At 40.6% G+C, this 17,980-nt stretch overlaps 1 protein-coding gene across 10 annotated transcripts in view; it reads right to left on the bottom strand.

Annotated features, from left to right (window-relative positions):
- Nucleotides 1–17,980, bottom strand: part of SH3D19 (SH3 domain containing 19) — a 217,007-nt gene that overhangs the window by 54,822 nt on the left and 144,205 nt on the right. For 3 of the 10 annotated variants that reach the window (XM_010338611.3, XM_074396835.1, XM_074396834.1), the window contains exons 3-7: nucleotides 12,903–12,943; nucleotides 7,541–7,583; nucleotides 4,877–5,015; nucleotides 4,594–4,747; nucleotides 2,677–3,684 (exon numbers count right to left, since the gene is read on the bottom strand). In XM_010338611.3, the coding sequence (XP_010336913.2) occupies nucleotides 2,677–3,684; nucleotides 4,594–4,747; nucleotides 4,877–5,015; nucleotides 7,541–7,583; nucleotides 12,903–12,943 (1,385 nt within the window). Of the gene's footprint in view, nucleotides 1–2,676; nucleotides 3,685–4,584; nucleotides 4,748–4,876; nucleotides 5,016–7,540; nucleotides 7,603–9,576; nucleotides 12,944–17,980 lie in introns of all 10 variants that reach the window. The other 7 variants (XM_074396829.1, XM_074396830.1, XM_010338607.3 and 4 more) reach the window with 7 other exon arrangements.

Here is a 17,980-nt window from a genome sequence, read left to right as displayed (position 1 = left end):
GACAATGCTACCAAAACACCATCAAAAAGTCACAAAGCCCCAAATCAAAAAGCAAACGAAAATCCCTCCACAGCTCAAGGCATTCAGAGGTGATACTGAAGGCCTTTGGAGGGCCTAAGTAGGGAAGCAACAAGGCAAGTATACATTCTAGAAAATTCCCTGGGTAGCCTGTGGAAGATGATAGGTTCATCTGAGTGGGCTCAATTTAGGAGGCTACTGCAGTCATCACAGCATAAAGGCCTAAGGTGGGAAAGAAAAAAGGAGGGATGAAAAGGAGAGGCAGAGTCAAGAACTATTTGGAAGGTAAAACCAGCAGCAAGAGTTGGTAACTAATTAGATGCAAAGACAGAGAAGTAACAACAATAACTACTACTTGATGATCATCATGTTTCACATAGTGTAATACCACTTTCCTACATAATCACATTTTACCCTTGCAATACCCTCTCTGACGAGTATGATTATGTCTTACAGATGAAGAAACAGAGGCACTGTGAGGTTAAGTAAATTGTCTAAGGTCACATAACAATTACGGTAGGCCCTGGGAGACTCCAATCTAGCCACTGTGTGACATGGTGAGAAGACTCTATGATGATCTCTAGGTTTCTCCTGGGTGTGCATGTTGGTGTCACTAGTGAGTTGTAAAATATAAGAAGAAAGGCAGGTTTAGAAAGAAGGTAGTATTCAGCTCAGTACAGCTCCATAGTCAAGAGCAATGGTTAAAGTCAGATAGTACAAGCAAATTACACACTTTGCTAAAAGACGCCCCAATAATTAAATGTTGTGCAATGAAGTGGTAGAAATCAAGAAGGAGAAAAGGCTGAGTATGAAGCATGAGACTGTATTCATGTTGAAAGTATATTGTTGACCTTCTTTTGAGGATTACTATAATTATCTGCTAGATGATACAAAATAAATTCCCAGCAATTATTAGTCAAGTTCCTGTCCCCATAGAAACTAGCAAGTTCTACAAAAGGTATTATTTCTTTGGCTTGCATGGTTTCCACCCCTTAAAAGCTTGGTGCTGTTGGGTTTACCTGTCCTCTGAATCTTGTTAATACCAAAGAGGTTCATATAAGAAACTGGTATTATCAAAGACTTGAAAAGTTTTTAAAGTGTTGCCTGGTTAAGGATTTATGAAAATATTGGGTTGCAACATTATATAGTGAAAAATAAACCAGACTTAGAGTAAAAACACTAAGTTTGAATCCTGACTTAGATAATTGTTTTATGACACTGGTCAAGTTATCCACAGATCTCTCTCAGCCTCACCATCTTCATTTGCAAACTTAGGCCAATGATATCTCACAGAGGGTTGTTGCAATTATTAAATAAAATAATGTATGCCTCAATATTTAGCAGAGCGTCAGGTACACTGCAGAAGCTTAATATATTCAAATGTTTTACCTTTGACCCTTTATGGACAAAAGCCATGTATGTCTTTTCATTTATATGCTAAAATGTAGTGTGTCAGTTACAATGTTCTGTGCATGAATATTTAATAAATAATGTGTATGTTTGCTTTCAGTTTAAATACACATGTGCTGTGCAGAATTTGGTTTTGAAATCACAGAGTCTGTACTATTTTGATGCATGTTAAACATTTATACAGTGACAGTTAACCTTTTAAAAATTCCATTAAGTTTATATGTTCACAACTTCCACCCAAATAAGTAAACAGCAGTAAAAGAAATCTTATTGATGACAAGTAGAGCAGCTTAGTTTGACAAGACAAAGATAAGCTTTACTATCACACTCTCCGACCGAACAGTGAGAGGAAAAAAAACACACTCTGCCTTCTGGGAAATTTAATTGTACTGATCTTGGCAGCGAACCTACAAATGTTGTATTTTATTTACAAAACTTTTCACTCTCAAAGGAAGATGTTCTGTGAAGATTAAAGGAACTATTTTGCAACATGTGGCTGGGTCCTCATTCCGTACATTTTCCAGAATCCTCCTCTTGAACTGGCCCCTCTCCCAGCACTCCCAGCTGGGACCCATTTCATCTGAGGAGCCCCTCTGGGGCCAATGCCCCAGAGATGACTTCCCATCTACGAGAAGATTCCTCTGAATCCTTCTACATGTTGCCCAACCTCTCTGGATCCTTTCAATGTGAAGCCTGAACTTCTATCTGCCAAGAGTGAGGGGAGCTAGCCCCACAACCTATTATAGTTTAGTCCAGGTGTCCCCAAACTTTTTACACAGGGGGCCAATTCACTGTCCCTCAGACCATTGGAGGGCCACCACATACTGTGCTCCTCTCACTGACCACCAATGAAAGAGGTGCCCCTTCCTGAAGTGTGGTGGGGGGCCGGATAAATGGCTTTAGGGGGTTGCATGCGGCCGCAGGCCATAGTTTGGGGACGCCTGGTTTAGTCCCTAGTCCCAGTCTGCTTCCTTCTGGCTCATATAATAGTAATCAGTACATGTGTCTCCCTCTTTTTGACTCCATCACCCCCATCCTGTATTTTTCCTTCCCTCCCTGTCTCCATTCTCCACTTAGCTCCATGTTTCTTGACCTCTCTGTTCATTCCTGTCTCTCTCTGTCTCTACACACACACACACACATGCATGCATCTCAATAACTTACGTACTGGAAACTAAAACAGCAAGTGCCATTTAAAATACCCTATCATGAGTTTAGCTTCCCCTCCATTGCTCATTTTTCACTCACCTAGAACCATCTCTGAACCAACAGATTCTTCAGCCAGGTTCCCCGATGGGGTGGGCAAAACATCATCATCAAAGCTGATGAGATCGATGTCCCCCAAGGGCTTGCTCTGCAGAACTGGAACTGGGGGTTTGGCCAGGGGCCCTTCTCCCAGGGACTTGTATGCTTTGGCTTGTGATGTCCCTGAGAGTCGGGGAGGAACAGTGACAGGTTTCAGTGGAGCTGAGGGGTAGGTGGGGTTTTCTGAGGAAACAGATTTCTTCAGCAGCAAAGGCCGCGGGGCAGGAGTTGGCACTTTCTTCCCACTATCAGAGCTCTCAGCCAGGGACCCTCTTCCCGGAATCTCAGGATTAACACTTCGTATAAGGCCAGGGTTTGGTTTCTTTGGCAATTCAGGTTTGGTTACTGGGATGCTTCCTGCTTCTTGCAGGGGAGGGTATTGGGTGAGCCCTTCCTTGGAGGTCACCTTGAGTCTGTTCTCAGTCCCAGAGTCCCACTCTCCAGAAGCTCTAATGTTAGCAGCTGGTTTGGGAGCCACAGAAGGTTTCCCTGAGGAAACAGTAGGCTTTGGAGGAAGTGAACGTGGAGTAATTTCTGGTTTCTTGGGCAGTCCTGAGGTTTCTGTAGTTGTCTGATCCTCAAACACTTTGATTTTGGAAACAATACTATTTTGGCTTTGTTCCGTGTTCATAATGTTCATTACTGCCTGACTGTCTGAGGTGCTAGTGTTGTCCAGCAGAGACTGGGGTCGGCCTGGGGATGACTTCTCTCCTATGGCTGCTGGGCTGATTTTCTGGTGACTTTGCTCTTTAATGTGAGAATCTCTGACAACTGGTCTGAGGTTGCTTTTTGATCTTGGTTTTGGCACTGGACATCTTGTAGCACTGGGGTTTTCCGGACAATTCTGTTCTTCAAAAATATCAAAGACTATTAGCGGTGCCACATTTGTTGGAAGATTGCCAGATGAGACTGCTGGGAAAGGCTGAAGAGGCTTGAGAGGTGCCTGTAGTGCTGATAAGACCAAAACAAACAAATAAAAAGAAGCCACAATGTTAACAATTTATAAGAAAAAAATACAGAAGATACACAGATTTAAAAATACATACATACACAGATTTAAAATTACATACAAGAGATTTTGGTTTCTTTAATTAGTAAAAAATGATTCAAAAATGGAAATGTTTATTCTCAGCTTCCTGTAGGAGTGCTCTTTATATGACAAATATTCTTCTTGTTGTTGTTTTTTTTTTTTTTTTTTTTTTTTGAGACAGGGTCTTGTTCTGTTGACCTGGCTAGAATACAGTGGCTCTATCATGGGTCACTGCAGCCTCACCCTCCAGTGCTCAAGTGATCCTCTCACCTCAGTCTCCTGAGTAACTGGGACCTACAAGCACACACCACCACACTCAGCTAATTTTTGCGTTTTTTTTTTTTTTTTGTAGAGATGGGGTTTCACCACATTGCCCAGGCTGGTCTCAAACTCCTGGGTTCAAGCAATATGCCCGCTGTAAGAATCCCAAAGTGTTGGGATTACAGGCATGAGCCACCGTGCAACACTTTAAAAGAGCCTAACAGGACAACCACCCTTAGCATCCTATCAAGTTTAAGTTGCTAAACAGAAGATGCTTCTCAGTGGGAATAAAGAGTATCAGCAGTAATACCCACCATGAGTTAAATGGATGATGTTTTTGTGATATAAACTAGGGTGAACTCAAGAGACTGGGGCTGCAGTTTGTAAGAATGATCTATTATAATAATCACTGCATACCCAAATAAAGCAAGCACACAGCGATCACACTGACTGGGCAGCAGAGCTCAATGAATTATGCACAAATTACAAATTATTTTAAAGGCTGGAAGCCTACTGATTACTTCCCTAGAACTAGGTCAGAATCAGGGAAGACAGATTACTTGCATTACTTTGAGGCAGATCGTTGTCTATTTCTTCTGAAAAGTCAGTCTGAGTTGCAGAAGTAATAGTGTGCCTTGGAGTGGCAGCAGCATTATTATTATTTGTAGTATTAACTTGAACTTGGTTGATTTCTTTTATAACTTGTTCATAAGATGGTGGGAGCTGAAAAGTAAAGAATGAAGATTTTAGACATCTATGGGCAATAGCCAAGGTGTTGACAGTCTCACTGTTCTTATCTTTGAACTTCATTTAAAAAATAAAATGCAAAGAGATAATGTGATGTTTATTCACCTCAGCAGGAACCAGCTCATTAGGCCTCCAACGGCCTGCTGCAGATGATGCAGGAAATCCCAGACCTGGGTGTGGGGTTCCCGGAAACCATGAGGCTGGCCTCAGCGGCTCAGCTGCCACAATGGTGATCTCTGGGCGCCTAGTGGACAGAAGCCTCAGTGAGGTTTTGCAGGTTGGTAACAAGCTATTGTCTCTGTAAATGTTCAAAGTTTCATGAAAACCACCAGCACGCAAAAAAGTTATAAGAACTAACACGGTCACGGAAATGACCTGTCTGGCCTGGGGTGTCTCTGACAGTACACCCAGACAGGCTTCAAAGGAGCTAATGACAGTCATCCTCTATGACTTTGGCCTCAAAAAGTTAAGAGATGGACCCTGAGCACACTTGGCTCTGCCTTGGTTGATAGGGATGAGAACTAAGTAAGTAAGGCCTATACAATCTCTTCATTCCAGGGCTATCTAGCCTATAGGGCAGATGTATAGTATAAGGTATAAAAGCCCACTAGTCAAATGGAATTGTTTGATTTTCTGTTATTATTATTATTTGAGACTGAGTCTCACTCTGTTACACAGGCTGGAGTGCAGTGGCACAATCTCGATCTTGGCTCCCTGCAACCTCCACTTCCCAGGTTCAAGCAATTCTTGTGCCTTTCTCCCGAGTAGCTGGGATTACAGGCATACACTACCACATCCAGCTAATTTTTGTATTTTTAGTAGAGATGGGTTTTTGCCATATTGGCCAGGCTGGTCTCGAACCCCTAACCTCAAGTGATCTGCCCACCTTAGCCTCCCAAAATGCTGGGATTAGAGGTGTTAGCCACTGGGCCCAGCTTGGTTTTCTGTTATTATAAAATACATACTCTGAAATGAAAACTACCATATAAAAAGAATATCCTCTTCTGCCTCACTCCATCTCTGTTCCAATTCATATTTATGTTTTAAGTGTTTTGAGGTTGGATGTTCACTTCTAGACTTTGACATGTGTTTCTGTGTTCATTAATACTTTTTTTTTCTTAAAGACAGGATTTCACCATATTGGTCAGGCTGGTCTTGAACTCCTGACCTTGGGCGATCTGCCCACCTTGGCCTCCAAAGTGCTTGGATTACAGGCATGAGCCACTACCTCTGGCCTGTGTTCATTAATACTGAAGAGCTGTAGTGATTTAGGCAAGATGCCTTTTATCTTAATCTGATTCTACATTCCCATGTAAACTAATTAATTAATTAATTTTGTAAAGACAGGGCCTTGCTCTGTTGCCCAGGCAGGAGTGCAGTGGCGCAATCATAGTTCACTGCTGCCTCAAGCTCCCACCACCTCAGCTTCCTGAGTAGCTGGGACTATAGGCACATTTCACCATGCCCAGTTAATTAAAAAAAATTTTTTTTCTAGAGATGAGGTTTTGCTATCTTGCCCAGGCTTGTTTTGAACTCCTGGCCTTGAGCAATCCTTCCAACGTGCTGGGATTACAGGTATGAGCCACTGTGCCAGGCGCATGTTTAAATTTTCTCTTCAACCTGATTTCTTAACAAACACCAACTGTGTGACCCCGAACAAATCAATCAACAGTTTTGAGCGGAAAATTTAGTTTTCTAACGGAACATATATAAATGATAATACCTGCTCTGCCTTTCTCTAGCACTCTATGGAAAATAAAAACAAAAAAGCACTGTCATCAAAATTGTGCATTTCACACACTCTCATGCTACACTGTGAAACAGTAGAACCTGATCATTGATTAAATTTGAACTGCATTCCCTAAGGACCTCTGCTTATAGCTTTTGTCCAACCAAATAAGAGTTACTAGTAAATAAATGTTAAGAATCATATGTACATTAATTCTTACAATAACCTTGTGATGTAGGTATGATTAGCACCATTTTAAGAATGGGGATACAGAAGCTAGAGAGATTAAGCAGCTTGTTGCCCAATGTCACATGGTAGGAAAGTGATGGTCAGGATTTGAACTTGGTTCTGACTCTCAAGTCCTTTATTATTCTGTACTGTACTATCAGAAATTTGACAGATGGGACCATGACTTATAAAAACCTATCTATCTGATTGAATATCATGATACAATGTAAAAAAAAATCTATCTATCCATTTACCCATCTGCCCACCCCTCCCATTCTTTTATTTGTCTATCCATCCTTCTGTCCATTCTACTGTCCACCTGTCCACTGGTCCTTCCATCTACCTATCCAAATAATATCTCTCCTCCCTTCTCTTTTCCCTTCCCTTTTCCAAAAAGCCATCTAGCCTTTACTCATCCTGCCTACCTCCTCTTTTCCTTTCTTTATCCTTCCATTCAATTTTCTATCCTGTCATCCATCCATTTGGTTAGTCAACATGCACTAAGTAGCATGAGGTTCAAAGCATTTCTCTGAAGCAGTTATAATGCTTTACATGTAGCAGTTGTTTAATAAACATTTTAAAAATCAACTTCAGTAAATAATTACACTCAAAAGAACATTTTCAAGCCTGTATCACTCCACCAAGCAAAATCATCTTTCAAACTTGTAAGTTAATTTAGGTGATGTACTGATGAGGCAGAATACAATAATACATTGCTTATGAAAGTAAAATATTTAACTTGCTACCTGATAACACACTTTTATTTCAATTATTAGCAGAATATATGTCCTCTATTATAAATACAAACATACCTTCTATCTCGATGAAGTTCACTCTGAATAGAAGTCCGAGAAGCTGTTGAAGAAGGAATAAACTGGTATGGTACAAAATTAGTACGTTACGTAAGGGTTTAATTTTTTACAGAGTAAACAGTTGAAAAAGCTTATACTTGACATTGTATAGAATGTATAAATTTTAATATCTCTAAATAGAAAAGTAAATCAAAATAATCATTTTATTGGCATAAAGTTAATTATGGTTGTATATTGGAGATTGCATAAAACTCCCCAAAGCACATTCTGTGGTTGGGAAAATAATTTGAAGAATGAGCAGAGAAAAGAAGACAGCTATTAAATGTAAGTTGCATGGCTGGAGCAGTAAGATGATGATATGAAATAACAATGGGCAAAAATTTTAAATATCTATTCCAATCTACATGACTATGCTTTTGTGATGTTTGTTTATAAATCTATTATAGAATGAAACTGGTCAAATTTTCATCTTTATTCTAACTTAACTGAAATTTTATAACCTGTAAGTTGTTTTATTATTTGTTTTGAGACAGGGTCTCACTCTGTTGCCCAGGCTGGAGTACAGTGGTGTGATGATCAGGGCTCAATGCAGCCTCAACTTCCCAGGCTCAAGTCATTCTCCTGCCTCAGCCTCTCAAGTAGCTGGGACTACAGGAACATGACACCATGTCTGGCTAATTTTTGCATGTTTTAGAGAGATGAGGTTTTGCCATGTTGCTGGTCTCAAACTCCTGGGTTCAAGTGACCCTCCTGCCTGGGCTTCCCAAAGTACTGAGATTACAGGCATGATTACAGACACGAGTCTAGCCTTTTCTTACTTAAATTACTATTAAAAGAAAAGAAAAAAAGAATAAATGCAAAATGTGTTCAAATCACTTTTATAAACATGTTTACAGCACATATTATTGTATATGCAGCACTGACTTTTTTCTTAAGTCTCAAACTCAAGTCCTTAAGCTTGATAGTTTAAATTATTTTCCCAAATTTTACTTTTTTGTTTTTGTTGTTGTTGTTTTGAGACAGGGTTTTGCTTTTGTTGTCCAGGCTGGAATGCAATGGTGTGATCTTGGCTCACTGCACCCTCTGACTCCTGGGTTCATGTGATTCTCCTGCCTCAGCCTCTGAGTAGCTGGGATTACAGGCAAGCGCCACCACACCCAGCTAATTTTGTATTTTTAGTAGAGATGGGGTTTCTTCATGTTGGTCAGGCTGGTCTCAAACTCTCAACCTCAGGTTATCCACCTGCCTTGGCCTCCCAAAGTGCTGGGATTACAGGCGTGAGCCACTGCAGCTGGCCCAAATTTTGCTTTATAAAGCAAACTAAGTCTTAATCAGATAATCTGGAACATGTCACATATGATGCCAATTTTTATTTAACAGAGACTATTACCTCCATTTTTCAAGGAACATATTCTAAAGATGCCTTTGGGGAAAAAATTCTACATCTAAACATGCCTTTGGGGAAAAAATTCCACAAACACTATAAAAATTTGTGCACAAAGGAAATTTGTTTCATATATAAACTATTTTAAACAGTTGCTTTCATATCTCTGTAATACTCAACTTGCTCAATTCTTCTTATTTGAAAAGATTGGAAGCATAGATCTTTTCCCCCACTCCTATTAACTTCTGCTTCTCTCTGAACAAGGAGGCTGTCAAAGCTCGGGGAGGCAGGGATGGAGGTGGAAGGTGGAAATGAAATTTAGGCTGGATTGAAGCTGTGACAGGTGAACCTCTGCTGGGTTGCCAAAGCCCAGATTCTAACATCTGAAACCAAAACCACTGGGTCTCTACTTGGAGGATGTCCTCATAGTTACATCATCAACTGATGTTACTGACTGTCAACATTTTTATCAAGAGTAAACCAGGCTGACAGAGATGCTAGAGCTCTGCATGGTTTGTCTGATTGGTAAGAACAGTTTCATTAAGTGAGAGGCCTGCTCAAGTTTGCTATAATCATATCACCACCATCACTAATGCTGGAATCAGCAGACATACCACTTTTAAAAGACTTCATGTCATTGTCACAAACATACCTCTTCCACGGGGCATTTTTGCTGTGTACTATTCATGAGTGCTAAGGGAAAAAAAGAAGGGGTTATAGAAGAGGAAAGGAAGAGAAAAGAGTGAACCTAGTTGCCCAAACTTTAAAAGGAATTCAGGAGCATGACAGTCTTGCCATGCCACTGTTTTTCCCTGCTATGCACACTTAAATGGAAAAGGAAAGTTAATGAACCACAGTTTCAGAGAGTAAAGAAATATGTTACTGCAAAGAGTTGTCTCTGCAGACCAGGATATCCACACACATAACCACAGTCAAAAAACCTGCTTGAAGGTTTTTGTTTGTTTTGTTTTATTTCGTTTTTGAGACAAGGTCTCGGTCTGTCACCCAGGCTGGAGTACGGTGGCGCAATATTAGCTTAATGCAGCCTTGACCTCCCTGTTGCAAGCGACCTTCCTGCCTCAGCCCCCAGAGTAGCTGAGACTACAGGTATGTGCCACCACACCTGGCTAATTTTTGTATTTTTTATAGAAACAGGGTTTTGGCATGTTGCCTAGGCTGGTCTCAACCTCCTGACCTCAAGTGATCTGCCCACCTTGGCCTCCTAATGTTCTAGGATTATAGGCGTGAGCCACTGTGCCTGGCTGTCTGCAGTTTTAAACAACAGTTTTAAAAAATCTAAAAACGATTTTGCAAAATCAATTTGCTACTTTGATGAGGATTGATTTTAAAGTATGAATAATACTTAAGAGGCAATTCAGTAGTTGATTTACACTGTTTTAAATTAGTGATTTTAACTTGCTCCTGCCCATTCACACGAGAGGTCACTGGTAGCAGGCCCCCTGGCAGCAGAGTGGTGCTGCGGCTGCAGAGCATGGAGGGGTCTCGCAGTTATACTTACAGATACCCTTCTGCACATTCTTTGAGAATCACTGCTTTCCCCTCTCCTTCTCTGATTTTTTTCACATTCACTCATCTATGAAATCTTTCTTTTCTCTCTTGATCCTTCTAGAAAAACTGACACTTTCTGTCAGTGCTGAACAAGATTAATAGCTACAAACACTTTTGGTTTTCACCACAGATTTTCATGTGTTGTCTCATGCTCTTTCTGCAAATTTCTCAACTATCCGCTCATATATCTCATTCTCACTTCCTCAGATTAAACAAATTTGCAGTAGTTGACCTGTTCTCAGCACCTTTTGCTTGGCCTGGCTGTAGTATTAAGAGCTATTGGTAATTTGCTTGTTCCTTTTAAAATATTCTCCTTTGACCTCTAAAATACAGCTGTCTCCTGTTCCTTCTATTAGTCTGACCATCCTTTTTCAGCTTTTAATGCCCACGTCTTAGCTGCACCTTGCCCAGCACAGGGCCCCTGGGTGAGCAAGATCCATCTTGAAGTATCTATGGGAAGTCAGACACAGGTTGTGTTTCCCTAACAAAAAAGTCCTGAAATCCAGGGGAGTTAAGAAGTCAGGGAACAAAGGCAGGAGCCCACAGAAATGACTCAGTGAAAGGGGGCCTTTCACAGCAGGGCTGGGTTCATTAGGTCATGCGTTTTTGCCTTATGCCCCTTGAAGGCATAGCTTGTCCTCAGATATCAGTGTCTCCAAGATTCTATCCCTTGTCATCTTTCCTGTCCTGTATACTTTCTCCCTACATGTTTGGCTACTTCCAGGATTTTGCCTACAACCATGATTATTCTAAGTTATATCTCCTGCCAATAAATTCTTGCCCAAGTTCTAGAACTTAATTTTGTACTTAAGTTATCTCTCTGCCTGTCATCTCCTGCCACCGCCACCCCATGGGTTATAAGGCATGAAAAGCTATCAAGAATTTTTCCTTTTTACATCTGAAATTCTCTTCATCATATATCATAGCATTCCCATATATTTATAGTTCACCAATAAAGAAAAAAATGGAGTGGGGAAACATGGTGTATTTTTCTGTATTGTCACCTTGTAAAATTTTCACTGGAATTGTTCAAATGCATGTTCTTCATCACCTGTCAATATCCTAAATTCACACTAAATATTACTAATTATTGGACCCGCCAGGGTGGCTAATGCCTGTAATCCTAGCACTTTGGGAGGCCAAGGCAGGCAAGTCACTTGAGACTAGCCTGACCAATGGGATGAAACCCCATCTCTACTAAAAATATAAAAATTAGCTGGCTGTGGTGGTGGGTGCCTGTAATCCCAGCTACTCGAGAGGCTGAGGCAGGAGAATTGCTTGAGTCCAGGAGGTGGAGGCTGCATGCCACTTGTATTCCAGCCTGGGTGACAGAAAGAGACTCTGTCTTAAAAAAAAAAAAAAAAAAAGTTATGTTTCTAAATATAGGGCACATTCTCCTCAGGTTGGTAACCTCAGCTCAAATAATGGAAAGAACATCTAAAATTCTATATTTATCCTTTTCTATCACAGGCAATACATGTTCTATTTTTAAAGAGACCTTTCCAGAGCCTTTTATTTAAAAAAAGTGTTAAAATACCACACTAATAGCAAGTTTTGAAGTCTTAACCAAAAGATAAGGACAGAAAGTAGAAATGTTCCTTTCTGATAGGAATTCTACTCTTAGCACTTCTGTCTTGATGTGGTAGTGTAAGTCCATCTTTATAAGCACTTACACAGTTAAAAAATACATTGTGAAGAGTACCTGTGGAAACAAATGAACCAAAAGGAACAGAATTTAATATTTCTTTTTTTTTTTTTTTTTGAGACAGAGTTTCGATCTTGTTGCACAGGCTGGAGTGCAGTGGTGCGATCTTGGCTCACTGCAACCTCTGATCCCGGGTGCAAGTGATTCTTCTGCCTCCCGAATAGCTGGGATTACAGGCCACTGCCAACATGTCCGGCTAAGGTTTTGTATTTTTAGTAGATATGGGGTTTCACCATGTTGGTTGGACGGGTCTTGAACTCTTGACCTCAGGTCTTCCACCCGCTTCGGCCCCCCAAAGTACTGGAATTACAGGCATGAGACACTGTGCCAGGCCAGGATTTAAGATTTCTTAAACCTGTAAGATGTCCCTAACTCTAGAAAATGATTACACAAAATTTATATTAGATCACAGAAACTAGATAGGCAAATTAAAAAAAAACAGCTTTATATAGCTTTATAATTTGGGATTAAGAAAAAATAAAACCCAGCTTTGTTCTGAAAGAGAAAAACATGGTTCTGAGAAACTGTCATATCAATAAATATAAGCTGAAAACTAGGTTGGTCTGAGATGCTTTAATACTTCTTAGGAGAAGCTACTCTTGGGTTCTTTGTAGATTCGTCAAAAATAATCGCCTGCTGGAAATCTAAATCATCACTTAAAATTATTACAGAGGAAAATATAGAGAAGGAAAAAACAAACTTACATCTCTTGATTACTGCTCTAATGGATGACAAGGGTCCTTGGCTAGAAAAAGAAAGAAAACTTATTATACATTCATTAATCCTTTTGAAAAATTATTCATAAAGCCGAGTTTTTTCTGGCATTCACCATGGTGCTAGGCCACAAGTTTGATAAATTATTTACTGACCTATCCTCTTTACAAATCAAAAATTAAAGAAATTTTAAAAATTGCCTTTAATTTATGGGAAGTATATTTGCAGAGTAAGTAAAATTTTGCCTTAAAAATTGCTTTCATAGCTGCCTACATACTGTATCTTCCAGTGAAAATCTGGATACCACTATAATTAGACAGCATTACATGGTGCTCAAAAGAACTTTATTCTTTATAGTTATTTTGTGTTTGACACTGAAATTCTTGTCTTCATACATCAGACTGAAGTACATAATCTATACAGTCAATTTGATCTAAGGACCAACAACTTTTCTTCTTAATATTAGAATTCATAACATCACCACCTAAAAATAAAATAATCTTGTGAGACTTTCCCCTCTGCCTCCCAGACTGTCTTTCTCCCCCACTTTTCCTTTCTCTCCCTTTCTCCCCTCCTACCCACCACCCTGCTTCCTCTCTTGCCCTTCTACATTTCACCATGGGATGACACGGCCACAAGAAGACCCTCTCCAAACACCAGCCTCTCAATCCCAGATTTTAATACCCATGAGCCAATAAATTTTGTTCATTATAAATTACACAGTTTGTGGTGTTCTGTTACAGCAGCACAAAACTGACCAAGACAATACTATTATGCTATATAGTGGGAAAGGTTAAGCTCTAGGAGGTCTCTGATACCATAAAGCAAGGATTGTAATAGAAAGATACAACTGTTTACAGCCATACTGATTTTTTAAAGAGTGCTTGAAGGCTTTCTACAAAATAGCTACTTGAAAAAAAGAATTGGTATAAGGTACAGGTGGAGTGTCCTTCATCCAAAATCCTTAGGATCAGAATTATTTAGGATTTCGTTTTATTTTGGAATATTTGCATTATATACTTCCTAGTTAAGTATCCCTAATCCAAAAATCTGAAATCCAAAGTGATCTAATGAGCATTTCCTTTGAACATTATGTTACTGCTCAAAAATTTCAAATTTTGAAGCATTTTGGATTTTGGATTAGGGATACTTAATCTGTAATATGGAAGAGGTAACAGTCCTCTTAGTGAATACATCACAATCTCCTTGCTCACTACCACTGATTTGGCAGGGATGCTATTATGAATTTAAAACATCCTTTGTTTCTTTGTTGAGAAGGAAGATGTATTGATTGGGGTGGAACATGGAAGGTGTTATGGGTTGAAGCATGTCCTCCCTCAAAAACAAATGTGATGTCCTTACCACTAGGACCTCAGAATGTGACATTCTTTGAAAATAGAGTCATTACAGATGTAATTAGTTAAGAAAAGGTCATACTGGAGTTGGATGGGCCCCAACACAACATAACTGGTTCCTTAGAAGATGGCCATCTGAAGAGCCAAACCAAGGTACACCAAAGACTGCTGGTAAACCTCCATAAGCTAATAGGCAAGGAATAATTTGCTTATGAATTTCAGAGGGGCATAGCCCTACTGACACCTTGATTTCTTGACTTCCAGCTTCCAAGCCTGTGAGGCAATAAGTTTCTGTCATTTTAAGTCACTCAATGAATGACATGGTTTGGCTGCATCCCCACCCAAATCTCATCTTGAATTGTAACTCCCACAATTCCCACATGTCATGGAAGGAACCTGGTTGGAGGTGATTGAATTATAGGGGCAGATTTTTCAGGCACTGTTCTCATATAGTGAATAAGTCTCATGAAATCTGATGGTTTGAAAAAGAGGCATTCCTCTGCACAAGCACTCTTTTGTCTGCCGCCTTGTGAGACGTGCTTTTCACCTTCTGCCATGATTGTGAGGTCTCTCCAGACATTTGGAACTGTGAGTCCAAAAGGAAAGTTTACAAAACTTTCTTTTGTTATTTGCTGAGTCTCAGGTACATCTTTATCAGAAGTGTGAAAACAGACTAATACAGTAAATTAGTACCGATAGAGTGGGTGCTGCTGTAGATACCTAAAAATGTGGAAGTGACTTTGGAACTGGGTAGCAGGCGGGGGCTGGAACAGTTTGGAGGGTTCAGAAGAAGACAGGAAAATGTGGGAAAGTTTGGTACTTCCTAGAGACTTGTTGAATAGCTTTGCCCAAAATGCTGATAATGATATGGATAATGAAAACCTGGCTGAGATGTTCTCAGATGGAGATGAGGAACTTGTTTGGAACTGGAGTAAAGGTGACACTTGTTATATTTTAACAAAGAGACTGGAGGCATTTTGCCCCTGCCCTAGAGATCTGTGGAACTTTGAACTTGAGAGTTATGATTTAAGCCTCTGGCAGAAGGAATTTCTAAGCAGCAAAGCATTCAAGCAGTGACTTGGGTACTTTTAAAGGCATTTAGTTTTATAAAGGAAGTAGAGCATAAAAGTTTGAAAAATTTGCAGCCTGGCAATGCAATAAAAGAGAAAATCCCATTTTCTAAGGCAAAATTCAAGCCAGCTGCAGAAATTTACATAAGTAACAAGAAGCCAAATGTTACTCCCCAGGGCAATATGGGGAGAATGTCTCCAGGGCATGTCACGAGTCTTCATGGTGACCCCTCCCATCACAGGCCCTGAGGCCTAGGAGAAAAAAATGGTTTTATGGACCAGGCCCAGGGTCCCTCTGCTGTGTGCAGTCTAGGGACTTGGTGCCCTGCATCCTGGCCACTCCACCCATGGCTGATATTGGCCAACATAGAGCCATGACTGAATTATGGAAGTGGGTCTTTCCTGTGCTGTTCTCATGGCAGAGGGTGCAAGCCCCAAGGCTTGGCAGCTTGCACTGCAAGTGCACAGAAATCAATAATTGAGGTTTGGGACCTTCTGCCTAGATTTCGGAGGATGTAGGCAAATGCCTGGATGTCCAGGCCGAAGTTTGCTGCAGGGGTGGAGCTCTCAAGGAGAACCTCTGCTAGGGCAGTGTGGAAGGGAAATGTGGGGTCAGAGCCCCAACACAGAGGCCCCACTGGGGCCCATCTAGTGGAGCTAGAAGAAGAGGGCCATCCTCCCCCAGACCCCAGAACAATAGATCCACTGACAGCTTGCACTGTGCTCCTGGAAAAGCTGCAGACACTGAATGCCAGCTGTGAAAGCAGCTGGAAGGGAGGCTGTACCCTGCAAAGCCACAGAGGTGGAGCTGCCCAAGACCATGGGAACCCACTTCTTGCATCAGTGTGACCTGGATGTAAGACATAGAGTCAAAGGAGATCATTTTGGAGCTTTAAGATTTGACTGCCCTACTGGATTTTGGACTTGGCATGGGGCCTGCAGCCCCTTTGTTTTGGCCAATTTCTCCCATTTGGAATGGCTGTATTTACCCAATGCCTGTAGCCCCACTGTATTTAGGAAGTAGGTAACTTGCTTTTGATTTTACAGGGTCATAGGCGGAAGGAACTTGTCTTGTCTCAGATGAGACACTGGACTGTACATTTTTGAGTTAATACTGAAATGAGTTAAGACTTTGGGGGATTGTTAAGAAGACATGATTGGTTTTAAAATGTGAGGACATGAGATTTAGCAGGGGCCAGGGGTGAAATGATGTGGTTTGGCTGTGTCTTCACTCAAATCTCAACTTGAATTTTACCTTCCACAATTCCCATGTGTTGTGGGAGGAACCTGGTAGGAGGTGACTGAATTATGGGGGTGGGTCTTTCCTGTGCTGTTTTCATGAAAATGAGTAAGTCTCAAAAGATCTGATTGTTTTAAAAAGAGGTGTTCCCCTGCACAAGCCATGTAAGCAGAAAGCAGGATATACCCACTGGGGCAGCATGACTGTCATGGGAAGCCTACAGAATTGGTGGTCAGCTAGAGATGTTTTCTTATTTGTGTGAGCTGGCCAATTTAATTACTTGATTAAATTGTTTCTTTATCTGTAATGTGAGGATACTAGTGACTATCTTTTGTCTTGTTGCTAAGACTGAATAAGAAAACCCTGTAAAATATATATAACAGTCCAGGTGCAGTGGCTCACGCCTGTAATCCCAGCACTTTGGGAGGCCGAGGCAGGCAGATCATGATATCAGGAGTTTGAGACCAGCCTGGCCAATATGGTGAAACCCTGTCTCTACCAAAAAAAACAAAAATTAGCCAGGTGTGGTGGCACATGCCTGTAGTCCCAGCTACTCAAGAGGATGAGGCAGGAGAACCACTTGAACTTGGGAGGTGGAGGTTGCAGTGAGTCGAGATCATGCCACTGCACTCCATCTTGGGAAAGAGAGTGAGACTCCATTTCAAAAAAAAAAAAAAAAAAAAAATTAGCCAGGTGTGGTGGAGGGTGCCTGTAATCCCAGCTACTCGGGAGGCTGAGGCAGAGAATTGCTTGAACCCAGGAGGTGGAGGCTGCAGTGAGCTGAGATCATGCCACTGCACTCCAGCCTGGGTGACAGGGTGAGATTCCATCTAAAATATATATATATATATATATATATATATAAAAATTATAGTACTGGGCACATATTGGAGTCTCAAGAAATGTTAGTTAAATTTCCTGCCCTAATTTCCAATATACACCTTTCTGTGGTTCACAATATATATGGCTGAAATTTTTGGAGCTATCCTGCCATCACCAGTGGGTTAACCTATAGTTATTTTAATCCTACCTTATAAATTTAAATGATTTGCATTTCTGCTGGAATTACTATTCACCATTTACAACCATTCTGAGTTTTATAATACATGCTTCTCATATACCCAATCTCCTATGAAGCCAAAGCAATAAAAAAGTCAAGAGAACAAAACAAACCTACAAGCTTTTGTAAACACTGTATTTTCCCCATCGAAAACACAGACCTCTGTTCCTTTAGGATCCTCAGGATGTTTCCCAGACAATGGGCATGGTGATCAAGAAGCTATGTATATTTAGTTTCATATTTAACTCTATTAAAAAAGAAATCCCACAAAAGTTCAAGGATCTTAGAAAAGTCTTTCAATTATGTTATTTATAACTACAGCAAATTTAAAAATCAGAATATG

Source organism: Saimiri boliviensis, chromosome 3 (assembly GCF_048565385.1).
Source record: "Saimiri boliviensis isolate mSaiBol1 chromosome 3, mSaiBol1.pri, whole genome shotgun sequence".
Taxonomy (NCBI): domain Eukaryota; kingdom Metazoa; phylum Chordata; class Mammalia; order Primates; family Cebidae; genus Saimiri; species Saimiri boliviensis.
This window is presented reverse-complemented; position numbering and strand designations above follow the sequence as displayed.